Source organism: Python bivittatus, unplaced genomic scaffold, assembly GCF_059951505.1.
Source record: "Python bivittatus isolate LINGU-HERP-01145 unplaced genomic scaffold, Pbiv_v1 ctg000700_np1212, whole genome shotgun sequence".
NCBI classification, from domain to species: Eukaryota; Metazoa; Chordata; class Lepidosauria; order Squamata; family Pythonidae; genus Python; species Python bivittatus.
The window spans coordinates 105,014,063-105,039,324 of record NW_028277098.1 but is presented as its reverse complement, the minus strand read 5'-3'; the positions used below and the strand labels follow the sequence as shown (position 1 = coordinate 105,039,324).

Below are 25,262 nucleotides of genomic sequence, written 5' to 3'. Positions count from 1 at the left end.
AAAGAAGAGAACGGCAGAGGATGAGATGGTTAGATAGCATCACTGAAGCAATGAGCATGAAACTGAGCAAACTCAGGGAGGCAGTGAAGGACAGGAAGGCCTGGCGCGATATGGTTCATGGGGTCACGAAGAGTCAGACACAACTTAACAACTGAACAACAACATAGAGGTCTACACCTAGTCTACCCCTTCTGTCCACTGCAAGATCCACTAGATCATCTCCAGCTTGGTGTTCAGAGAGCCAATTTGGTGTAGTGGTTAAGATGCTGGACTAGAATCTAGGAGATTGTGAGTTCTAGTCCTGCCTTAGGCATGAAAGCCGGCTGGGTGACTCACAGGGTAGTTGTTACAGGGAAAATAGAAGGCAGGAATATTAGATATGTTTGCCACTTTGAAGTACCGTATTTATCAGTGTATAACACGCACAGGCATATAACACGCACCTTAATTTTAAGAAGGAAGTTGAGTAAAAAACCTTAAATTTAAAATAAATAACTTGGAAGCAAAATAAAGGGAGCTCTGAACTTTTTGTTTATTAATATTTATACCACTTATAAGGTAAATACGTAATATGAAAGAAAAAGCACCTCTTTGAATGAAGAAAACCAGTGCTTCTCATCGCTCGCACGAGCACCTAAGTTCTGCAGAGCAGGAGGTGAGCGGTGGGCGAGCGAGGTCAGGCACTCGCATGAGCAACGGGAGCACCGGTTTTCACTCGCATGAGCAACAGAAAGCACCAGTTTTCGCTCAGGAGCAGCGGTTTTCGCTGGCTCACCCGTCACTCACCTTCTGCTCTGCAGAGCTGCCCCGGTTACAGCCCTGGCTCAAATGAAGGCTCCGCTCTCCCAGCCGTGCCGCATGAGTATCGGTGTATAACACGCAGCTAGGATTTCAGCCCCAAATTTTAAGGAAAAATGTGTGTTATACATTGATAAATACGGTAACCAAACATTTTTTAAAAAGGCAGGATAAAAATATAATCCACCATAATCTCTGACAGATGGTCACCCAGGCTCTTTTTCAGTGCCTCCAGCAAAGAACTCACCCCTTCATGTGGCAGCCTGTTCCACTAACTGACAGGTCATACTATCTCAAATTCCTCCTGATGTCTTTCTTGAACCTACCTCCTTGTAGTTCTAACCCACTGCTCAATCTTCCCCTCTAGGGCCACAGAAAATAAGTTCTTTCCTTCTGCTCTGTGACACCTCTTTGGATATTTGAGGACATGAGACTAGACATTCTAGAAAGGACTGAAGAAACTCTTGAGGCAAGGCAGGGAGTAGCTAAGCTTGAATTATGATTGCATCCAATAACTCCATGGCAAAACAAAATTTCCCATGCCTTCCCACCCTTCCTCACATACCTTGGAGTAATACTTGAAGATGTCTGAAGCAGCACTCAGTTCCAGAACTCCATAGACAACAAGTTTGCAGAATCCAGCCAGCAAATTACGGCGGTGGTGCAGTTGTTCAATCTGAAGCTCTTCATTTTCACTATCTGAGTTCAGCAGCCAATAAAAAATGGGGGAGTATTAGCGCACTTGTCCACTAAAAAATCCTGCTCAAAACCTTTCAAATTCCAACTTCAAGGATAATGCACACCATCATCCTGAGCTTGGCTGTGGTTGAAGACATGGTCCATTAGAAAGCCAGCCAGCTGTGACTGCAGAGCAGACTCTGGGTGATACACTAACTCCTGCAGGACATGGTGCCCTCCATCAGTCAGCTGTGGACCGAAGATCAGGAGCAAATCGCTCAACAGCACAAAGGCCTGCAAAGAAGAAAGGGAACAAGAGAATCACACGCTGAAGAGACTAATATTTTCCCTGAGGTTGACACAGCAAAAAGTCCGTGCATTAGATTTGCTCCTAAATCAGTTATACGGCCACCCATTTCTGCTTCTACTGGTTACAGAACCACCCAGTTTTGAGGACCAGTTGGTGCATGGAGAAGCACATAATGAAAACATGGCTGCTGTTCTTCCAAATACCCATTTTCCAAAAAGCAAGCTGAGGAGGATGCTCCTTAAGACTTTTGATCCAGCTTAACCTTTCTGGATCTCCAAACAAAGCACTGTCCTTCTAATTTTCCAAGAGGAAAACCTTGCAAACAAAGCTGATCCAAGAAAGTAGTATTTTGCAAAAAGTCAGATTCTTATTTAACTAAAATAATGTATTTTTAAAGTGAGGCAGAGAATTTATCTAGTAAAGTCTCCCACATATCATGTTTGAGTTCTTTACATATGAAGAAACCAACTTCACCTTCAAAGTCTAAACTTCATGGATCCAGATTGTTGGAGGGGCACCTTTACTTGCATCAGCTGCAGAACTTCTTATCTATCTGTTGAGAACAGCTAACTTGGTAGGAATGAGAAGATGCCTGAAAGGATATTTCTGAGTTGGTCAAACAACAGAGCTGGGGGTGTAACTGCCAAGGAGAAAGTCAATGCTCAAAAGGCAAAACCTCCTAAAAAGAAAGCCCCAGAGGAAGCAAAGGGGAGCAAAATGGAAATGCTGGCTACCAGCCATCCCAAGAAAATGCCAGAAGTCACTGTTTCAGCTCTCCAGCCCAGCTGCCCACAGAAGGTGGGAAGGGTGCCCCTAGAAATCAATGGCCGGGAAGCAGAAGGGCCTTTGCAGGCTGGCAGGAAGAGACCTTTAGTCAGAAACACACACCAAGTGGATTCGGAAGCCATCACTGGTATCTTTGGGTAAACAAGGAATGTCCAATGGTTGATGCCCGGGTTCAAATCACAACGCAAAAGGAGAAAAGCACTGCCAGCATTGTGTAAAGGTTAGGGTGGCCATATGAACCAATCAATGGTACCAACTTGCTCTTATGCGGGTAACAGGAAGCCAAAGGGCCTGTATTGTACCACCAGCAGGAAAAAAAAGGAGCAGCAATCACAACTAAGTAAATATCTCATTTTCTCCATCTTTTCCTCACATACTCACAGACGTCCACCCCCCACCCCCAATTAAAGTTACTGCTTAGGGCACAGGGTAAAGTACATTGTAGCTTTCTCCCACCTTCTATTCACCAACGACTTTAAGATGTGTGATATTGTGGAGCTGTATGGAAAATACGAAAGACCCAGCAGACACCTGCAAGGCGATGCTGGACTCCTGTGAAAGTAGATGAACATTCTCATTCCCACAGCTCAGGCTCAGATGTCTCTCACCTGCTCCTGGACACAGGGATCCATATCCACAAGACAGCTCTGACAGAGGGAGCAAAAGGAAGCAACCTTTTCCTTGAGACTGAGCAACTGCTGCTGGAGGAAAAAAGGGAACCATGAAGGCACGGCAGAAAAGGACGACCCCTAAAGGTCCCAAACACTTGCTCACCTGGTCAGAAAGGGCCCCAGATGAATGGTGGGACAGTTCCCAGAGCAGTGAGAAGTGAGAGCAAGTCATGGCAGAGATCACCACCTGTAAGGAGAAGAGGGAGGCAGGCAGGCAGGCAACATGTGACCACCCAAAAGCAGGAAAGCTCCCACTCTGAGTTCTCCCAAGGAATGGGAGGTCAGAAGAGCGACTGAGCAAGAATGAGACACAAGAAGAGAGGCATCCAGTTGTCCAAGGCCAAGGCCCAGAGCAGTTGGGACTGTACCTGTTGGTGGGCCTCGCCTATGTCCAGCAGGTGGTGTAGGAGACGGACACAGGGCTCAAAAAACCTCCATGGAGTGAGGTCGTGAGCACTGGAGATAAAAGAGCACACAAGAAGCAAGGGTGAGTTCCTAGAAACTCACCAGTGACAGCATGAAGGTGTTTTTGACTGGTCCAGAGTCTGAAAGCTAGGGATTTTCTTCAAAAGCTATACACTGGAGTAGGGGACAAAACTGCAAGGAAATGGCAAGACTGAATACTTTCCACTCACCTGTAGAAGAAGGCAATCCGTTTTAAAGTGGTAGCCAAGCTGTACACCACCTCCTTCTCAAAAAATGAGGACTGCATAGAAAGGAACAAAAGAAACACAGAGACACAATGCAAGATGCTTCTCCTACACAGAGAGAGGAGTATCTTGACACAGAAAATCATAGACTTGGAAGATATCTCAAGGTCCAACCCCATGCTCAGTGGGGGCCTCATGCTATCTCTGACAAAGATTATCCAATCTTTTCTTGAAAATCTCTAGAGATGGAGCACCCACAACTTCAGAAGGCAGCCTGTTCTACTGCTTAGTAGTCTCACAGGCAGGTAAATCTTTCTTATTTCAAGTCTGGATCTCCCTTTGTAAGCTTCCACCTGTTGGTTGTCTTGCCCTCAGGCACTGCAGAGAATAAATCCACAATGTCTGCCCTGTGACTTCCCTTCATGTATTGGAAGAGTGCTACTACGTCTCCCCTCAGCTTTATCTTCTTTAGGCTAAACATACCAAGTTCCTTTAACTGCTCTTCATAGGATTTAGACTTCAAGCCTCTTACCATCCTTGTCGCTCTTCTCTGCACTCTTTCCAGTTCCACAGCCCAAAACTGCATTGGCTCTTTTGGTAGTTGTGGTACTTTGCTGGCTCATGCTTAATCTGAGGTCTACCAGGACACCCAAATTCTTCTCACAAATACGACTGTGAAGTCAGGTACCCTCATCTTTTATCTGATTTCTACATTTCTCACCAATGAACATGTTGCTCCATAGGGGCCAGTATTAAAAGTCTGTCAAGATCTTTTTGAACCTTGAGACTGTTTTCTGGAGTGTAAATCCCCCCCCAACTTTGTGTCACCCACAAATTTTATGACCGTCTCTTCTGTTCCCTCATCTAAGTCATTTATGAAGATTTTGAAGGCTACTGAGCCCAAGACAGAACCCTGAGGTACGCCGCTTCATACCTCTTTCCATTAAGGACCACACGTTGACTACAGTTGTTCAGCCAACTGTGAATCCATCTGGAAATAGGACTGTCCATCTCACAGCATTCCAGTTTATCAGGGAGGGAGCTATAGCCTACTTTATCAAATGCCTTACTGAATTCTAAGTGCAGGGCCTCCATCTCGTTCCCTTGCCCTCAGGCACTGTAGAGAATAAATCCAATAGTACCTATAAAACTAAAATTAGGTCCACCAATTGGTCCACCAATCAAACCACACTGTCAAAGAAAGCAATAAGATTTGTCTCGCATGATCTGTTTTTAACATAGTAATCGTCTTTGTCCCTTTCTAAGTGCTAAGTGCACCTTCTAGTAATCACCTTGTCTCTAAGTGGTTGCAAACCCACTGCTTTCTTATATTTTCTAGGATTTTCCCAGGTATTGATATCAAGCTGACTGGTCTTCGCTTCCTGGGTCCACTTTTTTCCCTTTTTAAAACATTGGAACAAGACTGGCTTGTCTCCAGTCTTCTGGCGCTTCCCCCTGCTCCAGAATTTCTCAAATATTTCAGTCAGTTGCTCTGAGATGACATCCCTCAGTTCCTGTAATGCCCTGGGGTGTAATCCATCCAGTCCAGGAGACTTGAATTGGGCCATAGCACACACTCATAACAACGTCATTTTTGTTTGTTTTTCCTTAATATTCACCCAGACTCTTTCAGCAAAATTTTCATCCTTGGTGTCATGAATTTCCATACAGGTGTGGTCATTTTTACATATAATGTAACTCCACTTCCCCTTTTCTTGGGCCTGTTCTGAGGTTTTTTGAACAAATTATATCCTTCTAGTACTGGTTTTCAATCATGAAATCCATCCCATCAAGTTTCAGTAATACCTACAATATCATATTTGCCTTCCCATAGTAGGATTTCATTTCCGCCTGCTTGGTCTCCATATTCTGAGCATTGGTATACAGCATTGGTTCTCAACGGGGGCAGTACCGCCCCCCGGGGGGCAGTGGGAGGATGCTGAGGGGCGGTGAACTTGTTTTGGGCAGTAGGAGGGCGGTGGGCATGTTTTGGGCGGTAGAGGGGCGATGGGCATGTTTTGGCATTCGAACTTAATTTTAAAACTCCCAAACAAATTTATTAAATTGATTATCCGGTTTACACCATTTGTACCAGCAATAAAATGAACTTACGCGACAGCTGCCCTCACGCACTTCTAAGAATGGTGAGACGAATTTGTATTCTAGGTAGGATGACCTTGAAGAACTCGACACTACGATTCTTCTCCGATCCCAACCAGCACAGCGCATGCGTCAGCTGTTTTCCCGCGTGATTAATCGCAGCGCGTGTGTCAGCTGTCTTCCCACGCGATTAATCACAATGCATGCATTGAGCGTCCTTTCAATATGAATGTTTGATTTGACCCGTGTTTCTTGCAGCCGCCAATGATGTCAGTTAATAAAAAGTGCCGCGAATACAGTTCCACGTACTTGAAGTTCGGATTTGTTCCTTCGCCATCGAACTCGCAACTACCCATGTGTTTACTTTGTAACAAAGTGTTATCTAATGAGGCAATGAAACCGTCTCGTTTGCAGGAGCATCTGCAAAAAATTCATCCTGACAAACAAAATAAAGATTTGTCGTTTTTCACGAACATCAGGGACAAGTTTCTGAAGGCACCGTCTGTCTCAGGCTTACTAGCAACCTCATCAAAAAAATGCGACGATGGTTTGATAGCCTCTTATAATATATCAAAATTAATTGCTGAATCAGGGAAAGCTCATACCATCAGCGAAGAGTTGATACTGCCGGCTGTCAAGGAAGTTTTAGAAACGGTTTTACACCATCCAGCCGCATCCAATGTTATAAAAAATGTCCCATTAAGCAATGATACAGTGCGACGACGAATTGATGAGATGGCTGAAGATGTTGAAGCTTCCTTATGCAAACTTTTGACACCCACCGAATTTTCTCTTCAGGTTGATGAATCAACCTTGCCAAGTATTAATGAGGCTTTACTGTTAGCGTATGTCCGGTTTGTGAAGGAAGGAAAAATTATTCAAGAGATGCTTTTTGCAAGAAGCTTGATTGCAGATACTAAAGGTGAATCTATTTTTAATACTGTCAAAGATTATTTTAAAGAGAAAAATATTCCTCTTGCGAACATTATGTCTGTTGCCACCGATGGAGCTCCTGCAATGGTGGGTCGTCATCGTGGGTTCATCGCCCTTTTGAAGAAAGAGGTACCAGGTATTTTAGCTGTTCACTGCGTGATTCATAGACAGCATTTAGTTGCAAAAAACCTCAGCGACCGTTTGCATCAGTCATTACAATATGTCATCTCTGCTGTGAACAAAATTCGCAGTAATGCTCTCAACGATCGATTATTCGGGCAGCTGTGTAAGGACAACAATGAAGAATTCAATTCCTTGCTTCTACACACCGAGGTTCGCTGGCTTTCCGAAGGTGCCTGCCTCAATAGGTTCTGGAATCTTTTCGACTCTGTACTTGAGTTCCTCGAAGAGAAAGATGTAGCTCTGAGACAGATTGCTACAATTTAAGATTGATGTTGCTTACATGGCCGATTTATTCGCAAAATTCAATGGAATTAATTTGCAGCTTCAAGGCGAAGAGCTCAATTTGATCACAACAAAATCTGTTATTTCTGCCTTCCTAAAAAAACTCACTTTGTGGAAGCAGAATTTTGGTCGCAACGAGTTCAGCCAGTTTCCAATCTTGTCGGATCTGCATAAGAGCAGTGAAATCCCCTTCAATGAAACACGTTTACTGTCAACACCTTGAGTCTTTGCACAAGGACTTTTCTGAGCGTTTTGAGGATATTTTGTCCCTGGAAGTCCCTCAATGGGTCATGAATCCTTTTATGAATATTGAGACAGTAGAGGTTCAGATTCAGGAGGAATTGGCCAAACTTTCAACTAATGAAACTTTGAAAGCCAGCTTCCAGAATGGTGATCGTCTCACAGAATTTTGGCTTCAAAGTAACATCAATCGCTTCTACCCAGGACTGTGGACTATCATCAAAAAATTTTTAATTGCCTTCCCTTCCTCCTACCTTGTCGAGCGAGGATTCAGTCCTGTGACTGATCTAATTACAAAAAAGAGAAGTCGACTCCAAATTGTGGAAAGAGGGGACTTGCACCTTCATCTCTCTAAGAATATTGAACCAAACGTTCAGAAACTGGCTCTGAACCATCAAGCACAACCATCCCACTGACATAATCAAGCATGTTTCATTGATATTACTCTTTTAGCGTATTCTTTTGCTGTTTTTTTTAATTATCTAATTAAGAATAAAGAATTTTTAAACATTAAAAAAGCATTTGCAAAAAAATAAAATAAAATAAAAAATAAAAAAAATAAAAGAGCATCAAAAAAATAAATAAACGTATTTACAGCATTTTGAAATAAACATATTTACATAAAAGAGCATTTAAGCATTTTTTTTTGCATTAGTCATTTTAATTTTAATAAAAGGAATGCAATTACCTTCCAGGGCAAAAGTATCGAGTTAAATCGAACAAATTTGGTGTGTAAGTCTACTGAAAAAAATTACTTAAAATTTTTGCCTTTTATAATTCAGTAACTCCCCCCCCCCCATACCCTAAATTACAGGATTTTCACAAAGGGTGGCGTTGAAAAATTTTCCACTCCTTAGGGGGGCGGCAGCTTCAAAAAGGTTGAGAATCACTGGTATACAGGCATCTGAGCCCTTTAGCACTCTCTTTTGCCTGATGCATCTGATGGTGTATTCTTAAGTATTCCTTCCCTCTTACCCCTTCCTTCCTTGTCACAAGGGTTACAGCCTTTGGTCTTCTGTTTCGGGAGTGGTTCCACTTAACCTCTCCCAAATCTCTTCCCCTCCAGATTTAGACAAAAACCTAACCAGAATACCTCTTGTCACAAATTATGGGGAGGCTGGGAAAGGAATGGAAAAGAGGATATAAACAATCAAAAGTGAAAAGGTGCGTCAATTGAGGGTTTATCTCACAGATGGCAACTCAGCCCAGGTGGCAAGAAGCCTGAAAAGGAGTCTTTCAAATCATTTCAAGAGACTCATCCTTAATGAACTTACTATAAACTCACTACAGGTAGTTCTCACTTATCAACTGCCTCATTTAGCAACGGTTCAAAGTTACAATGGTGTAAAAAAAAAAAAAAAGCTTTGTGACCAGTCCTTGCATTTACAACCGTTATAGCATCCTACAGTCACATGATCACCATTTAGATACTTCGCAACTGGCACACATTTACAACCGTTGTAGTGCCCTGCAGTTACGATTGCCATTTGCATGCTTCACAACCAGCTTCCGACAAGTAGAGTTAATGGAGAACATGGAAATAAAATTGCAAGTTACTGTCACGTGATGTCTCGCTTAACGGCCATGGTGATTCACTTAATGACAGAATGGGAAGTGACACTGTAAGCCCGTCACAGTCATGTGATTTTCCACTTAGCAATCATGGTACTTAGCAAGGGAGCTGCCGGTCCCAATTGTGGTTACTAAGTGAGGACTACCTGTATAAATGTTAATTGTATATTTATTTATTGTTTTAATGTGTTGTGAGCTGCCCAGAGACCCCCATTGGGGGGAGATGGGCGGGGACAAGCTAAATAAATAAATAAATAAATAAATAAATGTGGAATCCAAAGGTTTTTTTAAATTAATTTTTAATTTTTTTATTACAAAAAAAACACAAAAATGCTTTAACATAAAAGTGAAAAAATACAACAAAAAAAGTTAATATATCATTATAATAGTACACAGTTCCAAAGCTGATGTCTTGTCCACGCAGCTGGACAAGATAAAGGAAGTAAGAAGTACAGGTAGTCCTCGACTTAGGACCTTTTGTTTAACAACTATTCAAAGTTACAACGGTGCTGAAAAAAGCAACTTACAGCTGGTCGTCACACTTACGACCATAGCATCCCTATGTCACGTGATCAAAATTTGGGCACTTGGCGTGTATTTACGACAGTTGCAACATCCTGGGGTCACGTGTTCGCCATCTGTGACTTTCCCAGGGAGTTTCGGACAAGCAAAGTCAATGGTCGAGGAAAACAATAGAATGGGGAAGACTAGAGATCTCTTCAAGAAAATTGGAGATATCAAAGGAACATTTAGTGCAAAGATGGGCATGATAAAGAACAAAAAAAGTAGGGACCTAACAGAAGCAGAAGAGATTAAGAAGAGGTGGCAAGAATACACAGAACTATACAAGAAAGATCTTAATGTCCCTGATGACCCTGATGTCCATGCTGGTGTAGTCACTGACCTTGAGCCAGACATCCTAGAGAGTGAAGTCAAGTGGGCCTTAGGAAGCATTGCTAACAACAAAGCTAGTGGAGATGACAGTATTCCAGCTGAGTTATTTAAAATACTAAAAGATGATGCTGTTAAAGTGCTGCACTCAATATGCCAGCAAGTTTGGAAAACGCAACAGTGGCCACGGGATTGGAGAAGGTCAGTTTACGTTCCAATTCCAAAAAAGGGCAATGCCAAAGAATGCTCAAACTATCGCACAATTGCACTCATTTCACATGCTAGCAAGGTTATGCTCAAAATCCTACAAGCTAGGCTTCAGCAGTACGTGAACCGAGAACTACCGGATGTACTGGGTTTCGAAGAGGCAGAGGAACTAGAGATCAAATTGCCAACATTCGCTGGATCATGGAGAAAGCATGAGAGTTTCAGAAAAATATCTACTTCTGCTTCATTGACTGTGCAAAAGCCTTTGATTGTGTGGATCACAACAAACTGTGGCAAATTCGTAAAGAGATGGGAGTACCAGACCATCTTACCTGTCTCCTGAGAAATCTGTATGCGGGCTAAGAAGCAACAGTTAGAACCGGTCACGGAACAACCGACTGGTTCAAAATAGGGAAAGGAGTATGACAAGGCTGTATACTGTCACCCTGCTTATTTAATCTATATGCAGAGTACATCATGAGAAATGCCAGGTTGGAAGAATCACAAGCCGGAATTAAGATTGCAGGGAGAAACATCAACAACCTCAGATATGTGGATGATACACCCTAATGGCAGAAAGTGAAGAACTAAAGAGCCTCTTGATGAGGGTGAAAGAGGAGAGTGCGAAAGCTGGCTTGAAACTCAACATTAAAAAAACTAAGATCATGGCATCTGGACTCATCAATTCCTGGCTAATAAAAGGGGTAGAAATGGAAGCAGTAACAGACTTCATTTATTTGGGCTCCAAGATCACCGCAGACGGAGACTGCAGCCATGAAATTAAAAGACACTTACTCCTTGGGAGGAAAGCTATGGCAAACCTAGAAAGCATATTAAAAAGCAGAGACGCCACCTTGCCGACAAAGATCCGCATAGTCAAAGCTATGGTTTTTCCAGTAGTAATGTATGGCTGTGAGAGCTGGACCATGAAGAAGGCTGAGCGCCGAAGAATTGATGCCTTTGAACTGTGATGCTGGAGAAGACTCTTAAGAGTCCCTTGGACTGCTAGGAGGTCAAACCAGTCAATCTTAAAGGAAATCAACCCTGATTGCTCATTGGAAGGATTGATACTGAAGCTCAAGCTCAGATACCTTGGTCACCTAATGTGAAGAGACGACTCTTTGGAAAAGACCCTGATGCTGGGAAAGACTGAAGGCAAAAGGAGAAGAGGACGGCAGAGGATGAGATGGTTAGATAGCATCACGGAAGCAATGAGCATGAAACTGAGCAAACTCAGGGAGGCAGTGAAGGACAGGAAGGCCTGGCATGATATGGTTCATGGGGTCACAAAGAGTCAGATATGACTTAAACACTGAACAACGACGTCATTGGGGGAAGCCAGATTTGCTTAACGACGGTGATTCACTTAACCACCCTGGCAAAAAAGACTGTAAAATCAGGTTTGACTCACTTAAAGACCACACTGCTTAGTGACAGAAGTTCCAGTCCCAACTGTGGTCATAAGTTGAAGACTACCTGTACATAGATTTCTTCCCAGTCCTGATGTTCCAGTTTATTTTGTTTAATGAGTAGAATGGCTCTCATCTTTTCTTCCCCAAAATCCGTAACTTCTGAGTCCTCTTCATTGCAGCTTATAAGAAAATACACAGAGTTTTCACTAGGGCTCCTACACTTATTTGCTCAGGTAGTTTTACATCTTGGAAATTGTTCTGCCACATCCCTGATCCATGTTCTTGGTAGGCAACATACTTCACCAGCTGATGGATTCAGTTTGCACACATTGTTTTCTTATAGAAGTGAATCACTGATTGCCACAACCTCTTTGTCTCCCTACTAGGCAAACTGGCATTCCCTTGCTCCTTCAGGATTCCGCATCCTGCCTCCCGTTCAACAATGTGGCTATTTATTTCCATGAAAGCTCAGAGCCTTTTTTTTTTCTGCAAGTCACAAAGATGTTTCTGAATTCTAGCAATGGAAAGTAATCCTCAGAATTCTAGCTTTGTGTGGACACAGAGGTGCTTGACCAATCTGAATTGGTGTATCTCTTGCATATAGAAAAAGCCTATGATGATCAACTGGTCTCTTACATGCAGAAGAGTTCCAAGATGCTGGTCTCAAGTATACAATTTCTGGCTAAGGGTAGCCTCAAAACTTCTGAAACATATAGAGGATATAGGCTTTCAACCAGTATATGAAATTGGGACTTAATTATCCCAATATCAGTTTGAGTTAAACTCTGACAAGCATGGATCTTCCAGGAAATTCCTGATTTGTCTTCCTAACAACTTTCTTCTTCAGAGGGTAGTAGAAAGCACACATGGATCAGCTCTTGACTTAAAATTAATCAATAGGAAAGATTTCATTGAAGTGGAAGTGCCCCTGAAATTGGACACAAGAATGCCAACTGGCACTTGAGCACTTTAAAAAGCTGTTTATGCCAGAACCAATTCTGAAACACCCAGACCCCGAAAAGCCTTTCATAATTCAAGCGGATGCATCAGATGTAGCTATAGGGGCGGTTTTACTACAAAGGGCTGAAGGGGACACATTACAACCGGTGCCTACATTTCCCGGAAATCTACAGAGATTGAAAGGCGCTGGCTAGTGTGGGAGAAGAAAGCTTTTGCTGTGAGGTGGATGTTACTAATGTGGAGGCATCTGCTAGAGGGGTCGCCTCACCCATTTGAAGTCTGGACTGATCATAAGAACTTAGAAGCTTTGAGATCCCCGAGGAAGTTGTCCCCAAAGCAAGTCAGATGGGCTGTTTTTCAGTCGCTTTAACTTTTCTTTGAAATATATACCAGGGGGAGGGGGAAACATCCTAGTGGATGCGCTCTCTAGATTGCCCCAACACAACAGTCAACGGGAAGAAGTGGTGGCTGCAGTCATTCCGGGCTCCCAATCAGGGTTGGTCGCTATTACAAGGTCCCGGAGTAAACAGCAAAGGGAAGAGCCAGAAGGGAGTCTGTTAACTGAATTGAATAGCAATTTGGAGAAGGATAAGTGGTTCCAGGAGCACAAAGACTCTTTGACCAATGAGGGGGGAGCATGGTGGCTAGGAGACAGGTTATACGTCCCAGTTGAATCCAGGAAGGCGATTCTAGAGCGCAGCCACGACAGCAAAACGGCAGGGCATTTCAGATTCGTAAAAACACTGCATCTCCTTCGAAGGCAATTTTGGTGGCCACCTATGAGAAAGGACATAGCAGAGTACATGGCCACTTGCCCCACGTGCGCCATGGCTAAAAGGAAAGGGGGTAAACCAGTGGGTCTGTTACAGCCAGTAGCGAATCCAGAAAGACCCTGGAAACAGATCGCTATGGACTTTATTGTTGAATTACCCGAGAGTAAAAAGAAAACAGTGATCTGGGTAGTTACGGACTTGTTTTCAAAACAAGCACATTTTGTACTGTGTGTAAGAGTTGCCACATTCATCACTGAATAAAGACTCCATGAGACGCAGGCTCGTGCAAAAGCAATTTACTCAGGTGTAATGCAGGTGGTTAAAAACAAAGCCAGGGTTGGCTTGGCACAGGTTACATTGCATTTTATAGTCTCCCCGTTTCCCGCGCTTAGCAAGTCCCGCCTCTTGCTAGTTCCGCCCCTCACCACCCCTGCCCGCCTTTGCCCATCCTTGCCTCACCCCCGGCTCCCCCCACCTCAGGTCGATGGCAGGTTCAGCCAGGGTCCTTTGTTTTCAGCTGTCTTGCTTGCGTGGCCGGTCCCATGAGGCTGACTCACAATTGCGCTTGATGGGCAACCGCGGCTTGAGCTGCGGAGCACTTTGTTTCTATCATTGGCTGCTTGCCTGCAGCGGCTGGGTAAAATCCCACTTGTTACAAAGTACTTGATTCCTGCCGCAGGTTGATTGCCGCCACCTGTCGCAGTTTACTTGCAGTTAGCGCTTCCTCTTTCGATCTCCTGCACCTGAGGCAAGGAAGCTGACCAGGCACATTTGAACTTAGCTAGGCGGAATGGCAGCTAGCTTGAATGGTGTGTGCTGAGCCAGGCTGAACCTGACACTGTGCACGTCCATTCCCTCTGCAGGGAAGTTGGCTAAAATGTTCATTCAGCACGTCTACAGGCGTCATGAGATCCCCAAACAGATCATTAGTGATCAGAGGGTCCAATTCACATCAAAATTCTGGAGGGCATTTATTAAATTGATTGGGTCAAGTCAGGCTGAGTTCGAGTCATCACTCTCAGATGGATAGAGCCAGTGAATGCCTGAACTCTGTGTTAGAACAGTACTTAAGGTGCTTTATTAACTACCAGCAAGATAACTGGGTGGATCTGTTGCCTTTTACCAAGGTTGCGTATAACAATGCCATGCATCAAAGCACTGGCTTTACCCCATTCAAAATAGCTACCGGGCAGGACTTTGTGCCGATCCCCAAGCTTCCTCAAAAGACCACTCAGGCTTTGGCTGATGAATGGATACAACAAATGACAGATATGGCTGATAATTAACGGGGCATTGCAGGAAGTGAGAGAAGATTATAAAAAATATGCTGATCGCAAATGATCCCCAGAAAAGGACTGGAAAGTGGGGGACAAGTCTATCTATCTACTAAACACCTCAAGTCAAGCCAGCCATCAAAAAAGTTGAGTCCCAAATTTGTGGGACCTTTTACCATAGAGAGGTTCATCAACCCAGTTACTTTTAGGCTACAGCTACCAAAAAGCCTTAAAAGGATTCATCCTATGTTTCACTGCAATCTGTTAAAATCCTGTAAAGAGTCATCAGAGTGGCACACTTTCCAACCACCACCACCTCGATCCCATGATGAAGGTGAACAGCATTTTGAAGTAAAAGAGGTTTTGGATGCCAGAAAACAGAGGGGAAATACAATTCCTGATTCACTGGAAGCATTTTCCCAAGTCTCAGTGTGAATGGGTCACAAAGAAACATGTCAGAGCACCGCAGCTGATCAAAGACTTTTACAAAAAATACCCAAAGAAACCAAAATAATGGCTTTATAAGTTTTATAACTATGTAAAAAGTATATGTGTGTGTGCGCGCGCATGCCCCTTTTCTCTCTGTCTTTGATCTTTTACAGGTCTCTCTCTCCAAAGGGCGAACCTGATCCTTTTTTCCAGAGGGGCAGCATGGCAGAAGCCTCACAATCAATTAATTGAGCTGCTAGTTTGCTTGCTTTGTTTCTGCCATTACTAGAGGCGGGGGGGAAGGAAGGATGAACCATTAGGCACAGATGGACTGTCATCTGTTTCTCAGGAATGCCCAAGGTTATGCCAGCATGAGACCAGGGGAAAACCGGTGACATGCACAAGAAAGATTATAGACAGGAAGGGGGGTGAAGGGAAAAAGTGGGTAAAAGTAAGTTTGGTGCGCGCGGGCTTTTTGTTTTGGCAATGACCTAGAACTGTACATTGGTTCCTCAACAAATGAATTCTTTGAACCTACATCGGTTTCAATGGGAGTTGCTTTCGTTGGGAACTGAGCCTTGCAGATTCTTATATTACTAGGAACGCTGAAGGAAAGTGACCATAGAGTGATGAAATTCATTCTATTCTATTCTATTTTGTTTTATTTTATTTTAGGTGTGTCTGGGCTGCTTCAATTGTTATGACTCTGATTCATTAAGCAGTAATATTAAACACATTATCAACATCAGAATAATTTAAAAAATAACCATAATTATTACTTATTTGTCCATTTATTTGAAAGATTTATATAGCTGCCCATCTTACACAATGTAACCATGGGTGGCTAACAACAATCAAACGATATCAACAAACTAAAAGATACAAACAGAAACCCCATAGAATTAAAGGCCATCACATTCCAGCCAAGGCACCGTCACAACCTCATACAAACTGCACATCTGCTGGGCTCAACTCACTTCCCCCAAGGGTTGGGCCAGAAGGCCTTCTGGGAGGCCAAGAGGGTATACAACAGTTCAACCTTATACGGATATTAAATACATCCTGGATTTCATAAAAGCAGATTTTAATGAATTCAGGGCAACGATAAATAGGATCCCATTACAGGAGAAGCAAATACAAAAAGGAACCCAGGATAGGTAGGAGTTCCTGAAGAAACTAAAATACAATTGCTAAAAAAATCCATTGAGGAAAAAAACTGGAGGAGAGCAAAAGAACCTAATGGGGCTATACAAACATTCTTAGACTTATATCCTTCTGGTCAATCAAGATAAACCTGACACAAAAGGGTTAACTCTCCTCTTCTGGGAGACAGCAGAGCTACACTGCTTTTTGTCTGTAAACTCTTCCACTTTAGTCACCCTGACTTCAACTGAAAAATATACCTTAAAAAGTTTATTATTCCGAACTCACAAGTCATAGAGAAACATGAAAAATAAAGTATTACCACTAAACAGAGGAACACAGATGATTCAGTATTCAACAGCACACAGACCCCAAACCACCTCTTGCTAGGTAGAGCTGCCAGGCCCATCTTCAGTGACCAGAAGAGCACCTCGTGGAAAGTCCAAGTGCCATTCTCAGTCACCAAAAGATAGTGCTGACAGGAAAGTGGACTACACGCTGGGCAGGTTCAGGTCAACTTTAGTTGACTCCAGAGATGCCAAGGTCTATTCTGTAACGTTTATTAAAGCTAGACCACTCTGACCATGTGGCTGCCTTACAGACATCCAGCAAGGAAATTCTGGGTGAAGCACACTCTGATGGCTGAGCCTGTCCACCATTGTGTTCAGGGAGCCCTTTATATATTGCCACAATCAAAGACAGGCAGGTGTCTCTGCCTACCTCATTAGCCAGTCTGCCTCCATTCCAACACCCTTTGAACTTTTTGTCTGACTGATTTAGAGGCTGCCTGACTTCCAACAACTCTGGGTGGCTTACAATTAAAAACAAATTACAAGACAAAAAAGAAATCATAAGTGCCCCCAAAAACATATAATTAAAAAACCCCACCCAACTGAGTTTCAACCGTCACTCTACTCTAAAGCCTGGGAGAAGAGCTGGGTCTTTAAGAGCTTCCTGAAGCCACTCATATCTCTGGGGGACATCATTCCAGAGGACAGACACTGAGAAAGAGAGGTTCCTCCAGTGATTGATATAAGTCTTGATTCTGATACTGTCTGTCTATATCAGGAGCTCTGAGTCCTAACCCTCAGCTCCAATCAACTGTTCAGCACCAAGGGCCTTTGGTAAGGATCCCAGGCCTTGAACTGAGAAGGATCTCAGCCTGTTCTCCAGCCTGTTCAGCCAGCATCCGTGGTCAGCTGCACTCTGATTCTCCTGAACAACACCCAAGTTTCAGAAAGGATTGGATGATGATGAAATAACTGAAATTATATTCAGATGAGACTGAGGTATTGTTGGGCCAGTGGGAGACTCAGCTCTGGGACCAGCCCCGGTTGCCAATTATTTCTTGGGCACCATTTAAACTCTTAGCAGTTAGAACCCAAATTTTTGATGGCCTGTCCATCTCCGTATCATCTTGTCCAACATTAAGATCAGCAGAACCAAAGATGTCTATACTTTCTGAAGACTTTTTGGGAGTATGGGAACAGGCTTTCTGTACTGCTCTGCTATGGGATGCATTCTCTCTACAGCCACTGCTCTTTCTCCTTGACAAAAGGAGTCAAGACCTTCCTCTTTAGTAAAGTCTTTTCACTCTGAATTAAGTGATCATTTATTTTAGCTGCTTTTGTTAGACTTTGATTGGCTGTGTATTATTTTCTACTTTGCTAAGATACTAAAGAATATGACAGCAACAATTGAAGAGTCAGCAATAATTCTGTGGATGGCAGGGGAAGCAAACATTGAGGACAGGGCAAAAAACACAACTCAAGCCAGTATACACCACCACCACCCCGGCCAGCATTTGTGCTAGGGGGGAGGATGCAGGGAATTAAAATTATAGCCTGAGTGTGACTAATGATTACTGCCTGCAGCCACTTTTCAGATCAGCATGACCACAAGAAAAAGTGAAGAGGCTAAATTAAGAGAAATGGCTTAATTTTAAAATTTTAAAATTTTAAAAATCAAAGGAGGAACATCCAATCAGAATAATTTCAGGGCCAACTAAAGTGGACATGACAATGAACCACAGCATATGCTTAAGTTCAATAACCAAGATAATTAAGGAAAAGTTACAATAGATCAATTAATAACCAAACATTCCAAATTCATTAATGCATTATAAGCTGATATTGAACACAATGAGTTCATTCAAGAGCAAAGTGCGCTCTTCTCTCACTGCCATCATTTGAGGGCGCCTCTCAGGCACCTCAAGATGGATCTGAACAAGCATCCTATGATGGAATGTATCACAAAGAGGAAGGTGATGTGATGGACAGCAACAGAGAGCAAGGCTATCAGGAAGATGGGAATGCATTCCAGGAAGGGAAAGGAGACAAAAGACAACACAGTCCGCAGGGGCAGCCTGGGGAGCATAACAGGTTCAGGACAGCCACTCCCTGGAATCTCCCAGGGTACATCCACTAGTTGCAGTGGTAAAGATTTAGTCTGGCAAGATTCTGTCTATATGGTGTAAGCAAATAAAAGAACTGAACTCAACTGGACAGTTTTACCATTGTTTCTTGGGCTGGGCCTGACACATCCTCCTGTGAAGGCCAAAAGCCTGCAAGGATTAAAATAGTCCTATCAACTAAGCAAACTGGAGGAGGAACTTACCATAGGACACTCTTTCACCCCTCATATTCTTAGCATTTAGAGGCTAAGCTAGAGCAGACTTTAGCCACCAGAATCCTCTACTATGATCATGTCAATTGGGACTAATGAATGAGAGTTCAAAACCTAGAAGGCACCAGAATCCTGAGCTAGGCACCCTCCAGGCCCACATCCCAAGGCAGCTTCTACTCCAGACCAGAATCCCTATCAAACTGCTCTCACTCTCAAGACTCATTCAGGCCTAGACACCTGCCATGATACAGTTCTTCTACCTGGAGTAGTTCAGTAGCCTCGTGTTGGAATTTATCCGCCAGATAGTCCACAATACAGCTACGAGCAAAATCTGCATGGCGATAGAAAGCAAATTCTGTACGGCAGAGCAGATGGAGAGTCTGGGAAGCCAACTCCAGCACTTCACTGTTGGTGTGCTTTTCCACAACTTCCTTTAGCTGGGCCAGCAGCAATTCTAAGTACTGGGAGGAAAAGACAGAGAGAGTCACAGCAGCATCCAAAGGCAGATTCGGACTTTTTTGGGAAACAGGAGGCAGAGCCTATTTAGGGGGGAAAACAAGGTACAGGTGGGGAGAGCAATAGCATGAGTCTCCTACCTTTTCCCGGCGGCCTGTGCTGTAATGAGTTAGATCAAAATAACACAAAGCCTCCAGCAGAGGTCCCACTTTCTCGGCATCAGCTGAGAACTGCCAGAAGAGAGCAGAGAAGAGTGTCAGGCTGCTGAACCACCACCAGAGGGCACAAACAGGACACACCGCTCCTTGCAAGGAAAGCCAAGTGTATCAGCCCTCCAAAACAATCAGGCAGGGCCACAGGCTAACAAGAACAGAATGATCTGACTTCTCCTCCTGCTTAGCAAGAGATCCTCTGAATGCATTCACCTTCGCTAGCAGCTGGGGCAGCAGGGGGATGAAATGTTGCGTGAGTCTTACACGGTCTTCGGCCTGCACTTTGTGTTCCCGAGCAGAAGATACCTGACAAAGCAGAAAAGAGGAAGAGGAGGAGAAGAAGGAATAGGTAGGTCCATGTGGGTTAAGAAGAACCTTGGTTAAGGAAGAACCAAGAAGGATACCTTCTTCCCAGAGAACCTGCCAACAGGTGGATGCCCTTCTGTGGCTTGCCGCATGCTGGCCACCAAGATCAAAATGAGGCTGCTCTCCTTTAGATCACCCAAACCTGCTGAGCAACATAGCAGTTTAGCTATGGAGCATCTAACACGTAGAATGCATCCATATTACACATCTATCACAACCTGCAGTCCTAACAGTGTGGCTGAACTACAGTTTCCTAAACATGCAGGAGCACTATACTATAGCATCCATAAAGAACCACCAATTTAACTTATTTTTAATTGGATACAATAAGCAGAATTTTTAAAATACAAATTGCCTAGCTTTCTTGAAAAACCCTGAATAATTCCCTTACATATTTCTCCATAAATACATTTAACAAATAAGGGGTCATCACACATCCTTGTCTGCTCAGGGCTGACCCATTTGCCAAGCATTCCACTTATTCTCACACATGATTTACTATTGCTCTCACCACATTCAGCAACCATATTTATGTGAAACTTTCCATAATTCAGATTCCCATTCACTTTTATAATATGCTTTCACTAAATTTACAAACATAGACTTCAATTTCTTAGTCGTATGTTTCTCAATGACCTAAAGAGCAAAAATGTGGTCTGCACAATTTCTTCCCAGCATGGAGAGGAACATGACTAAAGAACATAAGGTACCTCCAGAAACTGTAGCAATCACGTTAGAAAAGCTAAAGCTCAGAATGAATGAAGGCTTGCATAAGACAGCGAATACAACAAAGAAGAGTTCTGTGGAGCCCTTGGTGCTCTCTGAGCTGGGTTGTTTGCTTGCAGACGTTTCATTACCCAACCAGGTAACATCATCAGTGCTGGTGTATGGGGTTTGCTCCCTGTTTATATACAGTAGCTTGCCCTGCCAGCGTTCGTGAAGGTATGGGTTTTTCCTTGGTAGTTCCTTGATTAGGATACTGTTTTCTACTTGACTGATTGTTAATCCCTGTTTATCTGGGTGTTGGCTCATGGAGGGGATGCATCCTGGTCTTTTTGTTTCCTTCTTAGCTTCTTCTTGTCTCTTTTGAATGGTGTGTAAATATGGTTTATTTCTATGTATCTACTGATGGCTGATTTGTCTGAATGCCAAACTTCCAGAAATTCCCTGGCATTTTTGGATTTGGCTTACGCTAGGATGCTCACAATTTCCTTAAATCTTTACCTAAATTGGGTAAAGATTCCCAGGATTTGGCATCTTACAGGCCCATTTCACTTCATTTATAGAGTATAAACTGTACTCAGTAACGGCACAAGAAGAAATACTGTCTTAATTTCTTTTTGTCTGTCTTCTCTCAGAAAAGAAATGGAGCCCTTAGCTGGTCATCATTACAAGTAAACTAACTCAAGCCCCCAGGGCCAGATTAAACTCCAAGGTACTGAAAGAACTTGAGGAGAGGGCAGCAGGTCTGCTTTAAGTAATCATGAAAATTTCTGGAAGGTTCTTGGCAAATATATAGGGAAAAGATCTGAGCATCGTTGTCAACCACGAGTTTGCCGTGTGATGTAGCTGCTAGAAAGGCCAGTGCTATCCTGAGATGCATTACAAGTAGTCCTTGCTTAACGACTGCCCCATTTAGCAATTGTTCAAAGTTACAACAGCACTGAAAAAGCAACTTTACAACCAGTCCTCGCACTTACAATGTCACAGCATCCTTGCGAAAATGTGATCAAAATTCAGGCACTTCGCAACCAGCAGGCATTTATGACAATCACAGCATCCCGTAGTCACATGATCACCATTTGCGCACTTCACAGCCAGCTTCCGACAAGCAAAGTTAATGGAGAAGCCGTCAGTAAAATCGCAAGTCGTGGTCAAGTGATGTCTCACTTAATGACTGTAGGTAATCTGCTTAACATCTGCAGTGAGAGTGACATCGTAAGTCCGGGGCAGTCAGATGATGTTTCACTTAACAACCATATTGCTTACCCACAGAGTTGCCGATCCCAATTGTGGTTGTTAAGCAAGGACTACCTGTAACATGAGTTGAGAATTCTGATTATGGGAATTCTTGAATTTCCTTAACAATTTCCTTAAAGAAACTGAATTTCCCTAAGAATTTCCTTACAGAATTCCAATTAAAGGAATTATTCCACTCTATTGATCAGATCCCATTGTGAGTATATGTCCTGTGACAAATTGTAGCAAGTTCAGAGGACAACTACCAACATGGAGAAGGGTCAACAAACCAGCCCCTATGAGGAAGAGTTAAAGGATCTGGGTACATCTAGTCTACAGAATCACAGGGTTGGAAAGCACCTCGGACACAAGAAACTTCAGACCATCCCAGACCAAAGACTGTCCAGCCTTTGAAACCCTCCAGTGATGGAGCCTCTACAACTCCAGGGGACAAGCTGTTCTACTGCTCAAGAGCTCTCTCTCATACTTAGGAAATTCATCCTTGTTTGTTTGTTTATTGTTTGTTTATTCAAATTCATTATATCCTCCCAACTCCAATCGACTCTGGCACCATACTAAACCAAAAAAATCTATAAAAACGGATAAAACATAAAACCACATAAACAGCCCAGAGTAAAATGATCTTAAGAGCAACACAACTCAAACAAAACAGGCCTGGGACCAAAGCCAGGTTTTCAGAACGTTCCAGAACCCCTGGAGAGAGACACTGTCCTTATCTCTGGGGGGATGCTTTCCAGACGACGGGGGCACAATGAAGAAAGTACACTTCCTTGGTCTCGCAAGACAACATTTAATAGAGGGGAGCTGGAGCACACCCACTCTGCCAGAACATACCAGGAGGGCAGGAACGATTGGAGACAAGCGGCCCCTCAGATATCTAGGCCCTAAGCCATACGGGGATTTATAGGTAATAACCAGCATCTAGAATTGCACTCCCAGAAGGCTAAAAGGGTAGGGATCCCTTGGATCACAGGTGGGAGGCTATTCCAAAGGACTGGGGCAGCCATCAAGAAGGCACACCCCCAAGATCCCATCAGGTGACATTTAAAGGAGGGGACCTGGAGCACACCCACCCTATCTAACCTAGTAGAATGGGCAGATACCCTCAGGGAGCTGTGATCCCACAATAACCTAGCCCTGTGCCATGTAGGACTTTAAAGGGGATAACCAGCAACTGAATTGCACCTGGAAAGCAACTGGGAGCCAGTCCATGATTCCACTTACACTTTGCCCTTCCAACCCTGGGTGGGATTTAAGGAACTCTGAGGGCACCTTTTTTTCATTCATTTTAGCAGCAAACAGCTGATGTGAACTGAAGCCCATCAACCAATGCTCACCTTCTACAGAAGATTCCTCCAGCAGAAGGCCTGTCATTACCTGCCAATCCTTCAGCAGGGCAGACGCACAGTCCCAAAGGCTATCTACCAAATAGGCTGCATGGTCATGGAACTGTGGGTGCAGAACAAAATAGTGAAACCAGCCTGGGCAAGCCTCCCCAGGACTCTCACTCTTTGTTGTTCAAACACTTTGCTTACCTCACTTTCAATGAAGAACACCAAAAGCAATTGAACGAAGACACGAGTGCCCTCATGGTGCTCCCCTGATTCTCCCCTGGCATTCACTTTGGGTGCTAACAACCTACAAGCCAAGCCACAATCATTAGGAAAAGGAACCCAACTTAGAAATCTTTAGGAAGAAATAGGAAATTATATTCCTGCACACAACAGGAGGAGAAAGTTTTCTCAGAATGCCCCGCTGCATTGGAGAGGAGAGGGACAGAACCTTACTCACTTTTTGTATAAAAATTCACCTGCAGCAGCAGCTACAGGACGATTGGAAGCATATACAAGTGGGAAGACCTTTTCACAGTCAGCATCTGTGAGTGCACTGTCCATATTCCTGCACAGAAACCAATCTTTAGTGCACATAAAAATGCCAATCCCCAACACTTCCAATTAAGGGTGGAAAGGACAGACCCAAAACCCAAGAGACCCTCTGCCAGTTAGCACAGAGAATATTGAATTCAAGGAGTAATTCAAATGCTAACAATGCCTCCAGATTACTCTGGCATCACTTACTGAAGAATGAGAATAAGCAGTCTAACAGCTTCCACTGCCACTTGGGGCTCTTTATCCAGCACCATGGACACAATCCGTTCCTGCAGAAAACAACAGAAGTACTGGGGAGGTGGGGAATACCAATGCGCCAACTGTTTAGGAATGGTTAAATATCTCCTTGAAAATGCATCAGTCATATATTTCAGTACTTAAAAATAAATATGTTTCTGATTATTAGCTATTCTTTTATCAGATCATTACATATTTTGTTTATGGTCAATGTTTTGTAATTTATGAAAGCTGCCACAGGGCACCAATCCTCCACTACATAAATGCATGCCTTCATAAGGTTGAAGTCCATAGGTTCATAACCTGCCTCAAGTCAAGACCCATCTCCTCTGGCAGTACACTACGGAAGACAAATAATGTATTTCATATGCAAATATATGATTACCATCAGGGATCCTGAATCCTGAAAGAACGGGCAAATTGAAACTGCTTGATAACCCTGGAGGGGAAAAAGCTAGATTACAAAAAACAGGCTGTTGCCCTTTCCTTAGTGTGAAGGGATATGGGTATAATAAAAGACATTATGTTAAAAGAGGTTAATATTGGTGGAAAAGGCAGGCTTGGAGCCTCCTTAGAATTTAAATGCTGGACTGCCCGTAATAAGGTCACACAGTGCTCTTTATCAGATGCTACATTCCAGCTGCAATTCTTACGTATCATTTCAGAAGGAATATAAGCGATATCCTTGTGCGCTTTGGGGCTGTTCTGTATTCTTCTGGCAAGCCCAGTGATCACTGTAGTTGTGCATACACGTAGAAGACTTTGCTTTATCTTCTATCTCTAATAGCTTTCATTCCTTACTTAACCCTAACAAGACCTCAACAGAAATTCCCAAGCATCACTAGGCTCTAGGACAAAACTCAGCTTAAGTTCACAGACAGACAATATGGCATGACTAGCTAAGAATCTTTCTGGCATACTAGAAAAAGCCACTAAAACAACTGATTGCCCTGTTACTGCAAATATGTGATTCTTTTTTTCCATAACCACTGCAATTATGAAAAGCACATCTTTTTCCCACCCTTCACACACCCTTTTTGCCCTGCGTTTCTCGGCGTTGGATGAGTTTTGGCTGTTGACATAGCCAACATCTCTGGAAAACTGCTTCATAACTCCCATACCATCATGTTCACTGTAATCAAAGAGTGTAAACAAAAAGAGAGAAACTGCCAGATAAGCAACAAAGCATGGTTCAACATCCTTCA

At 43.3% G+C, this 25,262-nt stretch overlaps 1 protein-coding gene across 1 annotated transcript in view; it reads right to left on the bottom strand.

Moving 5' to 3' along the window:
- Positions 1-25,262, bottom strand: part of STAG3 (STAG3 cohesin complex component) — a 47,459-nt gene that overhangs the window by 10,779 nt on the left and 11,418 nt on the right. Inside the window, exons 10-23 of the mRNA XM_088154055.1 lie at positions 24,010-24,089; positions 23,723-23,830; positions 23,467-23,569; positions 23,269-23,380; positions 19,990-20,093; positions 19,799-19,891; positions 19,514-19,603; positions 19,178-19,378; positions 3,879-3,949; positions 3,612-3,699; positions 3,320-3,430; positions 3,181-3,273; positions 1,602-1,770; positions 1,364-1,497 (exon numbers count right to left, since the gene is read on the bottom strand). Of these exons, the coding sequence (XP_088010181.1) occupies positions 1,364-1,497; positions 1,602-1,770; positions 3,181-3,273; positions 3,320-3,430; positions 3,612-3,699; positions 3,879-3,949; positions 19,178-19,378; positions 19,514-19,603; positions 19,799-19,891; positions 19,990-20,093; positions 23,269-23,380; positions 23,467-23,569; positions 23,723-23,830; positions 24,010-24,089 (1,557 nt within the window). The remainder of the gene's footprint in view (positions 1-1,363; positions 1,498-1,601; positions 1,771-3,180; positions 3,274-3,319; positions 3,431-3,611; positions 3,700-3,878; positions 3,950-19,177; positions 19,379-19,513; positions 19,604-19,798; positions 19,892-19,989; positions 20,094-23,268; positions 23,381-23,466; positions 23,570-23,722; positions 23,831-24,009; positions 24,090-25,262) is intronic.